The sequence below is a fragment of the Oncorhynchus keta genome, chromosome 28, assembly GCF_023373465.1.
Source record: "Oncorhynchus keta strain PuntledgeMale-10-30-2019 chromosome 28, Oket_V2, whole genome shotgun sequence".
In the NCBI taxonomy this organism is placed as follows: Eukaryota; Metazoa; Chordata; class Actinopteri; order Salmoniformes; family Salmonidae; genus Oncorhynchus; species Oncorhynchus keta.
In genome coordinates this window covers 34626638-34644429 of record NC_068448.1, presented here as the reverse complement: position 1 = coordinate 34644429, position 17792 = coordinate 34626638, and the positions used below count along the sequence as shown (strand labels likewise).

The 17792-nt window shown below is 41.7% G+C and overlaps 2 protein-coding genes across 8 annotated transcripts in view; one reads left to right on the top strand and one right to left on the bottom strand.

Moving 5' to 3' along the window:
- Window positions 1–1169: 1169 nt before the first annotated feature.
- On the bottom strand, window positions 1170–5637 carry LOC118361098 (epithelial membrane protein 3-like). Its single transcript, XM_035740860.2, has 5 exons — window positions 5472–5637; window positions 3707–3797; window positions 3459–3561; window positions 3223–3363; window positions 1170–1864 (listed from the first exon to the last, which is right to left on the bottom strand). The coding sequence occupies exons 2-5, from the start codon at window positions 3782–3784 to the stop codon at window positions 1689–1691; spliced, it is 498 nt and encodes a 165-aa protein (XP_035596753.1). The 5' UTR covers window positions 3785–3797; window positions 5472–5637; the 3' UTR covers window positions 1170–1688.
- Window positions 5638–6392: 755 nt separating this feature from the next.
- ccdc30 (coiled-coil domain containing 30) overlaps window positions 6393–17792 on the top strand; it is a 42524-nt gene continuing 31124 nt past the window's right edge. For 2 of the 7 annotated variants that reach the window (XM_035740856.2, XM_035740855.2), the window contains exons 1-7: window positions 6450–7389; window positions 8480–8662; window positions 9180–9300; window positions 9513–9703; window positions 9874–9963; window positions 10666–10749; window positions 11223–11376. In XM_035740856.2, coding sequence (XP_035596749.1) covers window positions 7369–7389; window positions 8480–8662; window positions 9180–9300; window positions 9513–9703; window positions 9874–9963; window positions 10666–10749; window positions 11223–11376 — 844 coding nt within the window. In that variant the 5' untranslated portion in view covers window positions 6450–7368. Of the gene's footprint in view, window positions 7390–8479; window positions 8663–9179; window positions 9301–9512; window positions 9704–9873; window positions 9964–10665; window positions 10750–11222; window positions 11377–17792 lie in introns of all 7 variants that reach the window. The other 5 variants (XM_035740853.2, XM_035740852.2, XM_035740854.2 and 2 more) reach the window with 5 other exon arrangements.

Sequence of the window (17792 nt, the reverse complement as noted above, 5' to 3'; positions counted from 1 at the left end):
TATTCAGACCTTTGAAGGGGTGTCAGTAGACAAAGATGTTGTCAACAGAAAATGTTCAAACAAGTGATAGAAATACAATAGTGTTTTGTTTGAAATTTGAGTCCTTATTTGAAGATCTACTCTGTGGACCAATTACATATTCAATTAAATTAAATGAAATGTTATTTGTGCTTCGTAAACAACAGATGTGGACTAACAGTGAAATGCTTACTTACGGGCCCTTCCCAACAATGCAGAGAGAAAGAAAATAGAGAAGAAAAGTTAGTGCAAAACAGGTCAATGCAGAAAGTCCGGGTAGCTATTTGGTTAACTATTTAGCAGACTTATGCTGTGGGGTAGAAGCTGTTCAGGGTCCCGTTGGTTCCAGACTTGGTGCATCGGTACCACTTGCCTTGTAGTAGCGGAGAGAACAGTCTATGTGTCTATTAGTACTCTACTCCTCTATCTTATCTCCCTCCTGTCCCTTTCCCCTCTTTTCCTTTCTCTCTCCGAGAGATTCTCTATTGGAAAAAGTCTGTCCTCTCCTCGACTCCTCCGTCCTCCTCTCCTCCATAATAGGAGTGTCAATTCGTTAATAAGCAAAACGGAGGAGTTTTCCCCTCTCCTCAATAGCCTCCTTCGGCCGAGGATTCTCACGTTTATCCCGAAGCATTTTGAAATCTGACACACCCTCTTTGAGTCAGCTGTTGTTTTTCGCAGAAGAGAAAAGCATGCACAGGATAACAAAAAAAAGCAACTTATCTTTTATGTATGCTATGTCTGGCACCACATCAAATCAAGTCTTTATTGTAACTCCATATCCAATCTGCATCCATTATGCCCCTTTGGCACATTGAATGTCAAGTATCTAGAGTGGACTTGCATGCACACTAATGATTCAACTCTGTCTTTGATCCTTTCCTGACATTAGTCCATTGAGTTGAATTGTGTAGTCTTATCTGTTATCCTAGGCCCAGGAAGACAACTTTACCTATAGTGACCTTGCTGCTATCTTCATGTGTAGATAGATCATTTCAGGGGGAAAAGAACAACAGGATATGATCACTACTGGCAACTGTTACTGAATTGAATATAAAAGATGTACGTGGCGTGTTTTGTCCTGCAAACTGAAAATAAGAGCATTTCAATCAAATAAATAAAAGAGAATATAATAAGAAACAACTTCAACGCATATTCTATGTGTTTTATTTAGGAAAGTTAGAGCAGCTCTAGCTGATAGGACTACATATTGCAAGTACAAAAATATATTTCCCTATTCATATACATACATTTCAAATCAAAACAAGCTTGATTCTGCAATATATCAGCGACACTTCTTTGGCAGTTGTCATCATTGGCTTCATAAGTCACCCAGAATTACAATAAATACTGACTTGGAGCTTTCAGACTTTTTCAGACATAGATATTTTGGAAATAGGAAAAATATATATAATTGCCTGTAGCACTGTATACCGATGCTCTATAGGCTACTAAACATGCTATATTTAAAAACTTCACCAGATTCGCTTTTATCCGAGATCCAATCAATATTTGGATTGACCAGAAATAGCTGCTTCTAAATACCAACAAAGTAACAGAGACAGATCTGTACTCATGTGATTGAGCTCCATCACCTCTGATATTATTATAGCTCAATGTCAACAACTATGCTTTTCTGTTTGCGCTCAGTATTCACCTCTCTTCCATGGTCACTCTTTCTTACGTAGGTGGATGTACATGACTCCACTGATGAGTAGCAGCGGCACACACACCCAGGCCAGTATAAAACAGTAGCCAAAATGTCCCTCGGTCAGCTTTCGTGAGTCCTGGAGGATCTCTTGGTTGTGCAACGTGTAGATGAGAGCAGCCGCAAATGCAGTGAGACCTAAGAGAATCAAAAGCCAGAGCTAAATTAGGGGTGTACTCACGGCTTACTTTGGACTGAAATAGGTGCCGCTACTCATTTTGGGTGGAGTTACTGTTTATATTTAGGTGCAGGAGCTCCACAACAGTTTGTAGCTAATATTCTGTAAGAAGCGCAGGAGCTTAAGCACTAGAAAAGTTGAGGTGCCAGTACTCAGCTCCAGTGAGATCCTGCCCAAGTCAAGCACTGGGTGTACTGTGACAGCAAAATGAAACATTTCCGTTGAACAATAGACAATAAAGCATCTATTCTATTCTTTCCTGTAACCCTCTTAAATGAGTCACATCAAGACAACTCTACTGTATACTGTGTTATGTTGTTGTCCCTGCCTGTTTTGGAGTTAATTATTCTGTTTGCATTACCTCCCCATAATCAACAAAAAGGAGCATCAGGTGTGAGTATGTGCCCACACCAATCAGAGTGCTGAATTGGCGCCTCCCATCAGGAATAAAGAGTCTGAGTATGGACTGTTCTGATGAGCTGTCAATCGGTGACTGAACCAGCATTAAGACATTTGCCTATTCATAGCCACAGGAAGTAGGGGTGCTGAGGGTGGTGCAGAACCCCCTGATACATAAATACATACATTACAGCACCCCCAGCCCAAAACATCTTCCCGCGGCCATGCGTCTATTCCAAGTTCGCATAAATCATCAGTACGAGTTTGCTTCCAGCTGAAAACGATAATTTGGATGAAAAAGTCACTAAATCGCAACACTAAAATTATATACTGGATGTCAGCATGCATAGCAACAAAATGCCATGCACAATTTAGGCTCACTGTTTATTTTATAGTGTCAAGAAAAGTCTAAAATAAAGGGAAGAAAGAATGAAATTAAGGAATTAAGGGGGAAGTTAAGCACCCCTATGATTTGATTGATTCCATACTGAAGAGGGCTTTGCTGAAGAGGCATTTGTTATTGATGTTGTCGTAGGTCTAACGTGGTATGTACTCATGAACAAGCGAATGGTTCGTCTTCTGGTTATTGCAAAGCGGTTGACTTGGGCTGTAACAACTCACACTCTACACTAGTGTTGAAATAATCCTATACTAGACTTTCATCAAATTGCTATATTAAAACAACCGTAACACAGCACTGAAAAACTTTCAGGGGTAGGCTGAAAGAATTTGAAGGAGACTGCAGTATTTCACCATAAGGGGAGCTCGTTGGTCTTTCACAGCACGTGTGAATGTTTGTAAACATTATCTAGCACTGGTGGTTAGGACCATGCGCTTTTTCTGACCACATGACCTTTTTAAAATCAACTACAACAGTCCTAGTGGCAGATAGAGATGGTTCATTCTTTCACTTCATTACCTGCAAAGACTTGACATAACCCGGTGAAGTAGAATAGCCCCCCTTTGGACATTGTGAAGAGCTGCCCAAGGAAAACCAGAAAGGAAACCGAAGAGAAGACCACAGACAGCACCATCAACACCTGGACTGATTGGAGCCACTCTGAGGAAGAACAAGGAACGTGGTATCAATATGCACCTCAAACTGTCAGGGAAGGGATGATTTCAATGATTTCATGGGGTAAAAAATATGTTTACCAGTCTCCTTGGAGGAGGCACACAACCAGGTTCCAGTGTCATTGTCAAATCTACAGTTATACCAGAGATCTGAGTTCTCCATCCCATCCCATACCCACCAGGACTAAGAGGGAAAGAGAGGCAGTAAGTAAGTAAATGTGTTGTATGGTAAACACCTATTGTTTAAGAAAGGCTGAACTACTTTTATCACACATTTACATCTTAACTAACAATAATGAAAAGATATATTGGTGAAGTAGAGCTCTCACCTTCTCCATGGTGGCAATGAAGAGCATGGCCAAGGTGATTAGATGCAGCAGGGTCACAAACATCAGCAAGTACGCCATCTGAACAGGGTCCCTGTCAGAAAATGGAGATTGAAATGTGGCTGAAATAACAGATGGTTTACAAGTAATAGGCAACATGTATTGTTTCAGTTTTGGCTTGGTTGGTGTTTTTATTGGTTTGAGGGCAGCCAAAACAATATTTTGATTATGGCAAAAAGAAACATGTGGTCTAGAATATGTTCTTAACTGACTTGACTAGTTAAATGAAGGTTAAATTAAAATACTTTAAAAACATTTTTTAAATATAAAGTAATATTTGCAAATGTATGTCTTTCATCAGGTTCACATGACTTCCCCACCCCCACCCCACCCCCTTCATAACATAGGTTTACTATGCTTTCAGGGGTGTAACGTGTGTAAGTAAACCCCCCTCCTGACACCAAGAGTACTCATTACATTTCAAATGCTCAGGCAGGACAGCAATATGGTCCAATTCACACACCTATCAATATAACGTGTTGTCATCCCTACTGCCTCTGATCTGGTGGACTCACTAAATACAAATACTGTGTTTGTAAATTATGTCTGAGTATTGAAAGGTGCCCCTGTCTGTCTGTAAATAATAAAAACAAGAAAATTGTGCAGTCTGGTTTGCTTAACATAATGAATTTAATGTTAGGCATTTACTTTTACTTTTACTCAGGTATCACAATTTAGAATGTTTTCAACTACTGTACTTAAGTACATTTAAAACAAGTTACCTTTAGACTTTTACTCAAGTAGTATTTTACTGGGGTGACTTTTACTTGAGTCATTTTCTATTAAGGTATCTTTGCTTTTACTCAACTCAACAATTTTGTACTTTTTCCACCACTGTGTGCTTCTGAGCTCGAATAAATGTCACCCCAAACGCAAATGGAAAGTCTGAGCTGTGAAAATACAGGATACTCTTTTACATAAGGCCACAAAACAGAGAGCTATTTAACTATTTCTAAAACGGCTCTTTGACTGGTCTGTGTCACTGTAATAAACATGTACTTAAATGAGAGGGCGGGGCTGGTTAAAATAGAAATTGTGACAAGTTGTTTACTGAAGTAACCTCAAACTTCTGCTATGATGGAAAAGGGGAATAAATGCTTCATAATTTGGAGGACAAAACCGTTTTCGACTGGGCTAACAAATGGTTTTAACATTAGCTTTATAACATTTAAACTTGTAACGAGCAAATCCAGGTTAATAGATCATACTCATATTATTACAACAACACTACAAACATTGAACATAGTAGTTCTGTAGTAGTATGCTAGTCATAAACATAAAAATATAATTTTACCACAGGGGACATGATGAATTAGCCCAGCAAAAAGGGTAGAAGGATGAACACGTCTGTATAGATCTCTATCTTTAGGAGGGGCCCAATTTGGGGTGGGTATATCGTGATTGTCAAATTGTACTATTAAATGAAACAAATTCCATCTGACAACTGAATGAAGGTCTAATATGTGACGTAATGGTTGAGTTGAATGAGAATTAGCATGGAATTCAAAACATTAATAGAAAATGGTTAAAGTCACAAGCTTTCTCAATTCCATGCGTTATGCTCTGATTACTTCAGTCTGGTGATTTAAGAACGTGTTTTTCTTGAATCGGAATCTGACAAGTAGGCCTATAAAACATTTATATAACAAACCTCTCTGGTGAATGTACTCCAGAAATTCAGAATTATCATTGAAGAATCTCTACGCACCTTAGTTTGTGTATATCACGGTCCTCTGAATCAGCCTCTCTGTAAAAGTTTCCCCTCTGGTGGTCCTCTCCTTTCCTCTCTTGCCACTCCCCCTTTATTTTTTTCAATCACTCCATTTCCAAAGTTTCCATGAGGAGGAAAGGAGGAGGAATGCTGAAGAGTTTTTTTTAAAGAAAAGAAACCCTAAACGCCCATTTCCTTTTAGTTGAACAGAGCTCCCTTTGCTCTGCTGACTCCCTTCAGTCCAAAATCACCATCTAAAAAATACTCAAACCAGACCCACCCTTGAGCGGTAGAACAGCAAACCACATGAAAAGTTGTCTACTGTAAACCTTTCACTTTGAGTTAAAACCACATCTGGTGTCTGTCTATATGATCATAGTGCACTACTTATGCTCACCACATATTTAACTCCCAAAGAAAGATATATAAGAAAAAATAAAATGTAAAAAAAGCCATTTTAGAGTGGGAGTGTGCTAGGCCTAAATGCGGCTGTACAGTACACAAACCATTATGTTAATTTGCATGGGCGTGTGGTGAGTTACAAAGTTGACTGGCAACAATGAAATGGAGATGCAAATCACGCCACAAAGCAATTAAATTAAATGACACACAGAAGGCTAAAGACAGTTATAAGGCATTCATTTTAAAAGGAATTTACTGTACTGACCGGAATAAATGTGGGTGCATTCTGGCCCTGCTATTCCACGTGTTGGTGTTTTCAGGTTTATACAGATACAGAACCACTACATGTATAGAACTTTTTTTTGTACATAGTTGTATTATTACCATTTCATGTTTTGTATAAAATGATAAAAGCCACATATTTCTCCCCATCACACAATAGATAGATTTTCCCATGTATCCCCCGTATCACCGGAATGGTATATTCCGTTGCCTAGGTGCTTGTAGAAGCGACCAAACTTGTCCACCCCTGCTGACTACTGGATACACCAGTGAGTGTCTGCTGCACCTGAGCTTTGGCGCTAGCTAGCTAGGTTGGTTTGTTGGTTGGTTGGTAGGCAGGTAGGTAAGTAGATGGGTAGGTAGGTTGGTATGTATTGCCTGATGCTGGACGTGTCGGTGCAATACGTTTGATCGAGCCAAGCGTCCAAGATTTAAAGTCGCTCAGTTGTGTCTACAACTATTAATTAATAACTTTTTTTTGGCATGCATGCAGTCAGCGATCATTCGTTTTCCTGACGTTAGCAGGCGCTAACACTCTGATTGCTAACGTTAGCAAGTCTTTCTTCTCTGGCGTTGTCAGACATTTTGGGCAGGATTAGGAATTTCATTAAACTCCAACTGGCTAACGTTGCACTGCCTCTATTTTATAGCTAGATAGTTAACTGAGGTTGTCTGCCTACTTGTTGTGAGACATTGCACCCTGAAATGTTATCAGTCAGACAGATATTAGTGCACGCTTCAGAGTTTCGTTCTCTGTAGTAGCTAACGTCAGTAACGTTAGACTATTCATAGACGCTAGCTAGTTAACTCGAGTCTAGGATAAACGGCAGTAGAATGCCACCTTGGGGTTCTCGAGAGAAACTAACGTAGTAGCTGCTGGTGGACCATCATGACAGCTCCTCAATACATGTTTTTACGGGGCTAACGTTAGCTAGCTAACTATAATCGTCTCGACTAAGCCTTGCTGAGCTGTAGTCGTTCATTCCTTGCTCTGTTTATAGTTGCCCTGTCATCTTTTTCAGGTGATTGACTTGGGATGGAAGTTCTAAACTGCTGTCTATGGATTTCACTGGCTTGCAACCATCCTTGTCATGCCTTTCAAACCACAATCTGTTCAACAGTATACCATGTAGCCCGCTACTTGGTAACTTTTTACTGAAGGAAACAGTTCATCACTTGCAGATGCAACTCCCTTGGATCTAGCTAGTGTATGGACATGGATCATGATGAGGTAAACTCAACCCTGAATTTGCTTATTTAAACGAGATAGGCATATGTATGAAGTCAGCCAGCTTGATAAGATGTTAATTTTAAAACTGCATGTCATGCAATGCAAATGTTTTAGTTGCTAAACTTCAGTAGCTAGTTCTTAGTCTAGCCCAGGGCTCTATTTGCCCTTATCATGACTCCAATTCCACATTCCTTTTGATTAGCTGAAGGGATTGAAGTGTGCAATGCTCTATCTAGAAACATGAATCCTTGATTGCGATATACTTTTGCAAACCTTGATTGAACACAACTTAATTATCATCCAAAAATAACTTTATAAATACAAAAGATACTCACTCTTAGCTGTTTTTACAGATTTCCACTAAGGTTTTTTGTGTAATAAAGCTACACGAGCCAATGTTTTTGTTGTTGTTCCCTCCCAAGTTGCCATTAACTCAAGAAGTGTTCTTTTAGTTTAGGTAAATGTGCAATGCAAAACACCTCTGTGGGATTCTATTTTTAAAAAACTAACAGTATGTTTTTGTAAAATAATTTCTGTGATATGAAAGTTAAGTTCCAAAGGTTTCCAAAACTGAATCGCAAACAGGTTTTATTAGCATTTCTTAATGTTAAAACAGAGTGTCGGGATTGTAGTTCACATTGTCCAGCTGAGGTCCATACCTCAACCCTACAACTGACAGTTCACTAGCCTAACAGAACAATTTTGACTTGGCAGTAATATTTTCTGTTAGATCACAACAACAGGTGGGGTTGGATGAGATCTGATGCTCTTTGAAAGTTTGTTGAGCAATTCTGCCTACTAGCATGTTGAACAATGTCTTAGCCTTGTAGTCTCATCGTTGAATGATGAGCCGTCTCAGGTTACGGGGCTTGCAAATTACAGTATTGAATTCTATGTTAGGCAGTGTTTAGCATTGGCAGGGGTCTCTTTGCGCGTCTTCCCATGTGTCACAAAGGAGATCACATTACAGTTAAATGACTGCTTTGCCATTAAATCATTCAATCACTCAAAATTGTACAACATGGCATCACCTATAAAAAGGAAATAACCATGATGTATCATTTTGTTTGTGTTTTGTTGTGGCGCTCAGGTCCCGTCGGAGCTGGATCAGATTGCACTGCGTCTGCAGGAGGGCGGCTTGGCTCCCTCGGCAAGTGCGGAGGAGTGTCAGCGGCACCTGTGGCGTCAGCTCCTGCATTGTGAGGGAGACCTGCGCACAGCTACCCAGGAGCTGCACACACTGCGCACACAGCAGGCCACCGAGATGAAAGAGGTGAGGCAGACACCACACTAATTACTATGAACTGACTTGGGATCAGCAATTCCCACCACAGTTATCCCGCTAACCGTTTTGAAGTAAATTACACAATTGGTTCTGGAACAGTTGCCTAAGATGTAATGCACATAATAACACACCAGTCACCACAGATGGTAGGCTAGGCTCTGTTATCTGATGCCTAGTTCTAAAGAATGGTTAATGAGGCATTCATATAACATTTGTGGTGAACCTCTGGTGAATAGTCTTGCCCACAGCTATCTTGTTTTAAATCAAAACTATGACCTACTGTATTCAGTCCATTGCATTCTACATTTATTTTTCATTTAACTCATGGTAGCAGTGTTTAGAACTGAAAACCGGTACAAACAGTTCCAATTGGATTCAGTCAGTTCTGTCCAGTTTAATACTGGTACTAGGAAAGTACTGGTCCGGTTCTCAATACCATCCCTAATGGGGGGTAGCCTCATCCATGATCCAATGTCATTCATGGATGGCTATCGGTCTGTCTCAGGTGGAGAACTATGTGGAGCACATCCGTGGCCTGCTGGAGGAGCGTGAGTCTCTGACAGCCGAGTATGAGCAGGACAACGAGCAGCTCCATGCAGACCTCCAGCAGATTAGGCTCCAGCAAGGTATTTAGGCAAGACCAATGGAAGATGTCTTCACTGGCACTCACTGTTGTCACTTAGCACACTCTGTAAAAAGCTGGCTGAACAACAGTGTAGACACAGAATCTTGTTTATTTCTATCTCCACAAATACCTGGGTGGTTGGGATTAATATCCGTTTGGGATTGGGCAAGATACTGCATTGACTCAATTGCTCTCCTTTCCACCGTCTGACAGATTCCCAGAGGAAGGAGGTGGTGGAGATGCTGGCCCAGGAGGACTTGGGTGAAATTGGCCTCAGTAGCACCAGTGAGCAGGTGGCCTACCTGCTGGTGGAGAGGGCCACGTTGTTGGAGAGACTGGAGGATGCAGAGAGGAGGTTGGACACGCAGAACCTCACAGGCAACCTCAGGGAGGTCCACCTGCAGGTAACGGACTATGTTTTTATTGGTTATTTTCTACCTCGTTGTGTTACACAATGAAAGATATAAGGAAAGCTGTTTTCGAAATACAGTCAATAAAGTGTATTTCCAAGTCACGGAGTGGAGTTTTACATGTATGTGACTGTCCTGGGGTGTGGGGTTGCTGTGTTTCACAGGACGAGCTGGATCATATTCGCCACACTCTGGAGGAAGAGTTAAGACAGCAGAGAGAGACCATGCAGCGTACCAAAGAAAGCATGAGCCAGGTAAAGAGGGATAACTGTAGATATCTGGGTGGAAAACCTCCTCTTGCTTTAGACTAGTCAGCATCTCTCTCAGGTTGTGAAAGAATAGAGATAAGGGGAGGTGAAGTCTGACTTTGAAGGACCAATCTGCAATTGCTACATCCATTTTTGGACTTAAATTCATTATATATACCCATTGATTATTGAATGATAAAAGTTATAAATGCCTCGTGAGTTTAGTTCAATTGTCGTACCCCATCAAACTCCTTAGTTTGTAAACAATTTGATTATAAGCAAACACTGTATAGCCTAAAAACATGGTTAAAACCATAATTTTGATATCATGGATGGTCAGTTTAAATGGTTACATTTCTGGGTGTCACTTTCTTTATTGTTGAAACTGCAGATTGATATTTAATACCCAAAAAAAAGTTTCCCAAACTCTGTCCTCTGGACCGCAAGGGGTACACGTTTTGGTTTTTGCCCTAACACCACACAGCCGATTCAAATAATCAACTAATCATCAATCTTTGGTCATTTGAATCAGTCATGTAGTGTTAGGGCAAAAATCCCACTTGGGGTCCTGAGGGCAGAGTTTGGGAAATGCTGATTTAGCGTTTAAGTTGATAACGCTTTGACGCAGCTGGCATTAATCCTGGACAGTGGGGATACCCTCATAGGGTCTCTTGTCAATCCTTCTGCCCCGTGGTCTTTCTTCCCAAGGAGCAGCAGTCTCCAGCTCAGAGGCCTTGGAAGAAGCTGTTTGGCCCACGCAAGTCCTCACAGAGCACACACAATGGTGCACCTGTAGGTCCCGATCTTATCTGCCACATCCAACTAACCATGATGCTGTAATAACTTGAGGCAAGACTGCATGGGTCAACTTTTCTGTGGTTCTTGCCTTTCAAGTCCTATTTCAGAGCCGCACTGGCAAGGTGTCCACGAAACTGCTCACATTGCTAACCCAGGAGCCTCACTATCTGTTTAAATAATTTTCCTTTTAAGACTGGCATTTTGAATGGCATGGGCATGGAGAGTTATGGGTCTGGTGGAAATTGTGCACTTTATATGAAGCTCTGTAAACGTAATTATTACCAAGAGAAACCAAGTTTCAATATGTGGTTTTTAGTTGGGTTTCAGCTTAAGTACATCTATGTACTCTTTCAGATGCAAATATCTATAAACATTTTATCCATCATTTTTACCACATGCATTTGTTTAAAGCTCTAACACAGACGTGATACCTTAACCCCGTAGTCTTTGCTCTCCCTCTGTCTCAGGTCCACAATGAGGACATATCCCAGGAGCGCTCCGAGCGCCAGCGACTGGAGAGGGATCTGGAGGAGGCATCTCGGAGGCTCTCCATGGCCCACGAGGACATCCGCAGACTGACAGACAAGCTGGAGTCTGCCAAGAAGACCCAAGCCATGTGTGGTATGAGAAAACAATTATACAATATTATCTTTCTCATTATATTGTACATGTAACTGCCCATATAAAATAAAACACCAACATAAGGTGTCTTAATAGGGCGTTGGGCCACCACGAGCCAGAACAGCTTCAATGCACCTTGGCATAGATTCTACAAGTGTCTGGAACTCTGTTGGAAGGATGTGACACCATTCTTCCATGAGAAATTCCATCATTTGGTGTTTTGTTGATGGTGGTAGAAAATGCTGTCTCAGGTGCCGCTGCAGAATCTCCCATAAGTGTTCAAATGGGTTGAGATCTGGTGACTGAGATGGCCATGGCATCAAACCATTCAGTGACCACTCGTGCCCTGTGGAGAGGGGGGCACTTTCATCCTATGGGGGCCTAGCCATGGTAGACAAAATAATGGCCTGCCCAGCATTTTTATACATGATCCTAAGCATGATGGGATGTTAATTGCTTAATTAACTCAGGAACCACAGCTGCTTTCAATATATTTTGTGTTCTTCACTTACTCAAGTGTTTCCATAATTTTGGCAGATACCTGTAGTACCAAGCAATAACATGAACATCTTCTCAATTCTGAGGACTAATATATAAATGAGAATTTAATTGATATTCCCCTACACACTTTCTTAGTACACTATTTGCTGGGCAGTTCAGGGTGTAATCCTGCAGTCACACAAAGAAAATTAGCATTTGGTTTTATCGATCTGTGTTACGGCCCAACAATAACTGGAAGAGACACCATTAGTCAAACACATCAATAAATCCCAAGTCAGAAGTTTGGCTTCTTGTCATCAGATGATTGTTGGAAGGGTGGATGGTGTAAGTTGTTTGGCGTGAGTGGTGGTGGCAGCAAAAGTACAGAGTAGGAGAAAGTGGTTGAGTTGCCACCCTGGATGCACATTTGTGGTACCTGAAAAAGGCAGAACCCCTGTAGTGGACAGATGAGAAAGCCAACAAATGACTGAGGATAAACAGGAGAATGCAGCAGGAAATTCCGGAAAGGAGGCAAGGCCTATAAAATGCCCACATATTGATTTTAACAGGTAGGCTTACATTTGATGCAGTGCTAAATGTGTGCATGTATAGCCTACTTGTAATACCATTCTACAAATAGTGCCTTTTGGGTAGTGTATTTTTGTCAGAAATAATTATTTCACCTAATTTTAACATTGTTTAAAGAGCACGTCTTCAACTTCATGACAAACATGTTTTCTCATCTCGAGAGGTTAAATTAAAGTGATATTACAGAGATTTTGTCTAAGTTCAGCCAGCAGTTCCACTCTGCAACCTCATTGGAAAATACAGGGCTGACCTGATTCCGCCTCCTAATCTGGGGATTTTCAGAGGAAACAAATATTGTTAACATGTTTAGTTTGTGTAGATGTATGTGATCCAACTGATAAATTGACTGTTGTATCAAAATGTACACGTCTGAGGGATATAAGACATGGCCCACCTGGTGTTTATTTGCTCAAATGGAAGGTGATGCTGGGCCATTATAAAAGACCTGCGTGTGTTGGAGTCAATGATGTACAGTACCAGTCAAGTTTGGACACACCTAATCATTGTAGAATAATATTGAAGACATCAAAACTATGAAATAACACATATGGAATCATGTAGTATCCAAAAAAGTGTTAAATAAATCAGAATATATTTTATATTTGAGATTCAAGTCACAAAAACCATCCAAGCGCTATGATGAAACTGGCTCTCATGAGGTCCGCCACAGGAAAGGAAGACCCAGAGTTACCTCTGCTGCAGAGGATGAGTTCATTAGAGTTAAATGCTTCACAGAGTTCAAGTAACAGACACATCTCAACACCAACTGTTCAGAGGAGACTGCGTGAATCAGGCATTCATGGTCGAATTGCTGCAAAGAAACCACTACTAAAGTACACCAATAAGAAGAAGAGACTTGCTTGGGCCAAGAAACACGAGCATTGGAAATTAGACCGGTGGAAATCTGTCTTCTGGTCTGATGAGTCCAAATTTGAGATTTTTGGTTCCAACTGCCGTGTCGTTGTGAGACGCAGGGTAAGTGGAATGGATGATCTCTGCATGTGTGGTTCCCACTGTGAAGCATGGAGGTGTAATGGTGTGGGGGTGCTTTGCTGGTGACACTTGGTGATTTATTTAGAATTCCAGGCACACTTAACCAGCATGGCTACCACAGCATTCTGCAGTGATACACCATCCCATCTGGCTTGCGCTTAGTGGGACTGTCATTTGTTTTTCAACAGGACAATGACCCAACACACCTCCAGGCTGAGTAAGGGCTATTTGACCAAGAAGGAGAGTGATGGAGTGCTGCATCAGATGACCTGGCCTCCTCAATCACTCGATTTCAACCCAATTGAGATGGTTTGGCATGAGTTGGACCACAGAGTAAAGGAAAAGCAGCCAACAAGTACTGAAAAGCATTCCAGGTGAAGCTGGTTGAGAGTACCAAGAGTGTGCAAAGCTGTCATCAAGGCAAAGGGTGGCTACTTTGAAGAATCTCAAATATATAAAATATATGTTGATTTGTGTAACACTGTTTTGTTTACTACATGATTCCATGTGTGTTATTTCATAGTTTTGATGTCTTCACTATTATTCTACCATGTAGAAAATAGTTCAAAATAAAGAAAAACCCTTAAACGAGTACGTGTGTCCAAACATTTGACTGGTACTGTATCTATACCCTAGATGACTGACGGGGCGATGTTTTTAAGCCACTGCGCAGCCAATTTTGTACTCCACCATTGTAAAAAAAAAAAAAAAAAAAAAAAAAAAGTGTTTGGAAGCTACAGAAATGCATGAACAGTTTGTTTGGAAAGTATTCAGACCCCTTGACTTTTTCAACATTTTGTTAAGATACAGCCTTATTCTAAAATGGATTAAATAAAATTAAATGTGTTCCTCGTTAATCTACACACACAAAAAAACAATAAAAAAACAGATACCTTATTTACAATTCGTACAATATGTTACGAATTTGTAAGTGCTTGAGATCCCATTCAATCTCTTAAGTACATAACATTTTGTCCTTGAAATATTTAATTGAAATACTGTAGAATTCCATTCATTGCTATGGAGGACTGCTCCTTCTGAGGAGTACCACCAAAATGGTGGACAAATGAGTAATCTAGGGTTTATTTACAGTCAGATGTTATGGGGCTATTTTGCTTCCACTGTTCCTGGGGCACTTGTTAAAAGGGAACTTTACCAGGACATTTTAACCAAACGTGGCTGCCTCTGTCAGGAGGTTGAAACTTGGCTGCAAGTGGATCTTCCAGCAAGACAATAACCCTAAGCATACCACAAAATCCCCCCCCCCCCCAAAAAAAAAATCTTAATTGACCCACAAAATCAACATTTTGAAATGGCCGTCTCAGACTCGAGACTTGAACCCCATTGAAAACCTGTGGTTTGAATTGAAGAGGGAAGTCCATAAGGGTAGACAAAGGACATCAAGATCTGGAAAGATTCTTTACGGAGGAATGGTCTAAGTTCACTCACAACATATTCTTCAATCTCCTAAAACATTTTTTAGAAAAAGTCTCCGTGTCGTTATCCTCGCAAAGGAGAGGGTGCTGGAGTATCGAAAACAGGGGATACAATCATTTTTACCCATCTTAATAAAAATAATTATACAAAAAATGACTCAAATCAAATTTTATTTGTCACATACACATGGTTAGCAGATGTTAATGCGAGTGTAGCGAAATGCTTGTGCTTCTAGTTCCGACAATGCAGTGATAACCAACAAGTAATCTAACTAACAATTCCAAAACTACTGTTAACTACTGTTAAATCTACTGATAAAGAATATGTACATAAGGATATATGAATGAGTGATGGTACAGAGCAGCATACAGTAGATGGTATCGAGTACAGTATATACATATGAGATGAGTATGTAGACAAAGTAAACAAAGTGGCATAGTTAAAGTGGCTAGTGATACATGTATTACATAAGGATGCAGTCGATGATGTAGAGTACAGTATATATGTATGCATATGAGATTAATAATGTAGGGTAAGTAACATTATATAAGGTAGCATTGTTTAAAGTGGCTAGTGATATATTTACATCATTTCCCATCAATCACATTATTAAAGTGGCTGGAGTTGGGTCAGTGTCAATGACAGTGTGTTGGCAGCAGCCACTCAATGTTAGTGGTGGCTGTCTAACAGTCTGATGGCCTTGAGATAGAAGCTATTTTTCAGTCTCTCGGTCCCAGCTTTGATGCACCTGTACTGACCTCGCCTTCTGGATGATAGCGGGGTGAACAGGCAGTGGTTCGGGTGGTTGATGTCCTTGATGATCTTTATGGCCTTCCTGTAACATCGGGTGGTGTAGGTGTCCTGGAGGGCAGGTAGTTTGCCCCTGGTGATGCGTTGTGCAGACCTCACTACCCTCTGGAGAGCCTTACGGTTGAGGCGGAGCAGTTGCCGTACCAGGCGGTGATACAGCCCGCCAGGATGCTCTCGATTGTGCATCTGTAGAAGTTTGTGAGTGCTTTTGGTGACAAGCCAAATTTCTTCAGCCTCCTGAGGTTGAAGAGGCGCTGCTGCGCCTTCTTCACGACGTTGTCAGTGTGAGTGGACCAATTCAGTTTGTCTGTGATGTGTATGCCGAGGAACTTAAAACTTGCTACCCTCTCCACTACTGTTCCATCGATGTGGATAGGGGGCGTTCCCTCTGCTGTTTCCTGAAGTCCACAATCATCTCCTTAGTTTTGTTGACGTTGAGTGTGAGGTTATTTTCCTGACACCACACTCTGAGGGCCCTCACCTCCTCCCTGTAGGCCGTCTCGTCGTTGTTGGTAATCAAGCCTACCACTGTTGTGTCGTCCGCAAACTTGATGATTGAGTTGGAGCGTGCGTGGCCACGCAGTCGTGGGTGAACAGGGAGTACAGGAGAGGGCTCAGAACGCACCCTTGTGGGGCCCCCGTGTTGAGGATCAGCGGGGAGGAGATGTTGTTGCCTACCCTCACCACCTGGGGGCGGCCCGTCAGGAAGTCCAGTACCCAGTTGCACAGGGCGGGGTCGAGACCCAGGGTCTCGAGCTTGATGACGAGCTTGGAGGGTACTATGGTGTTGAATGCCGAGCTGTAGTCGATGAACAGCATTCTCACATAGGTATTCCTCTTGTCCAGGTGGGTTAGGGCAGTGTGCAGTGTGGTTGAGATTGCATCGTCTGTGGACCTATTTGAGCGGTAAGCAAATTGGAGTGGGTCTAGGGTGTCAGGTAGGGTGGAGGTGATATGGTCCTTGACTAGTCTCTCAAAGCACTTCATGATGACGGAAGTGAGTGCTACGGGACGGTAGTCGTTTAGCTCAGTTACCTTAGCTTTCTTGGGAACAGGAACAATGGTGGCCCTCTTGAAGCATGTGGGAACAGCAGACTGGTATAGGGATTGATTGAATATGTCCGTAAACACACCGGCCAGCTGGTCTGCGCATGCTCTGAGTGCGCGGCTGGGGATGCCGTCTGGGCCTGCAGCCTTGCGAGGGTTAACACGTTTAAATGTCTTACTCACCTCGGCTGCAGTGAAGGAGAGACCGCATGTTTTCGTTGCAGGCCGTGTCAGTGGCACTGTATTGTCGCTTTCTCTGAGCAATTGTGTTCGTATAAAATAATAGTTTTTAGATTTTCAGTATTTGTATGTATACTGAACAAAAATATAAACGCAACATGTAAAAAGTGTTGGTCCCATGTTTCATGAGCTGAAGATCACAGAAATGTTCCATATGCACTGAAAGCTTTTTTTTCTCATTTTGTGCACAAATTAGTTTACTTCCCTTTTTGTGTGCATTTCTCCTTTGCAAAGATAATCCATCCACCTGACAGGTGTGGCATATCAAGAAGCTGATTAAACAGCACGATCATTACACAGGTGCACCTTGTGCTGGGGACAGTAAAAGGCCAATCTACAATGTGCGGTTTTGTTACACAACACAATGCCACAGATGGCTCAAGTTTTGAGGGTACCGTGCAATTGGCATGCTGACTGCAGGAATGTCCACAGAGCTGTTGCCAGAGAATTGAATGTTAATTTGTCTATCATACGCTGCCTCCAACATCATTGTTAGCGAATTTGGCAGTATGTACAACTGGCCTCACAGCTGCAGACAATGTGTAACCACTCCAGCCCAGGACCTTCACATCTGGCTTTTTCACCTGCGGGATCATCTGAGACCAGCCACCCGGTAGCTGATGATACTGGGTTTGCACAACTGTCAGAAACCATCTCAGGGAAGCTCATCTGCATGCTCGTCGTCCTCACTGGGATCTGACTGCAGTTCGGTGTTGTAACCGATTTCAGTGGGCAAATGGTCACCTTCGATGGCCTCTGGCACGCTGGAGAAATGTGCTCTTCACGGATTAATCCCGGTTTCAACTGTACCGGGCAGATGG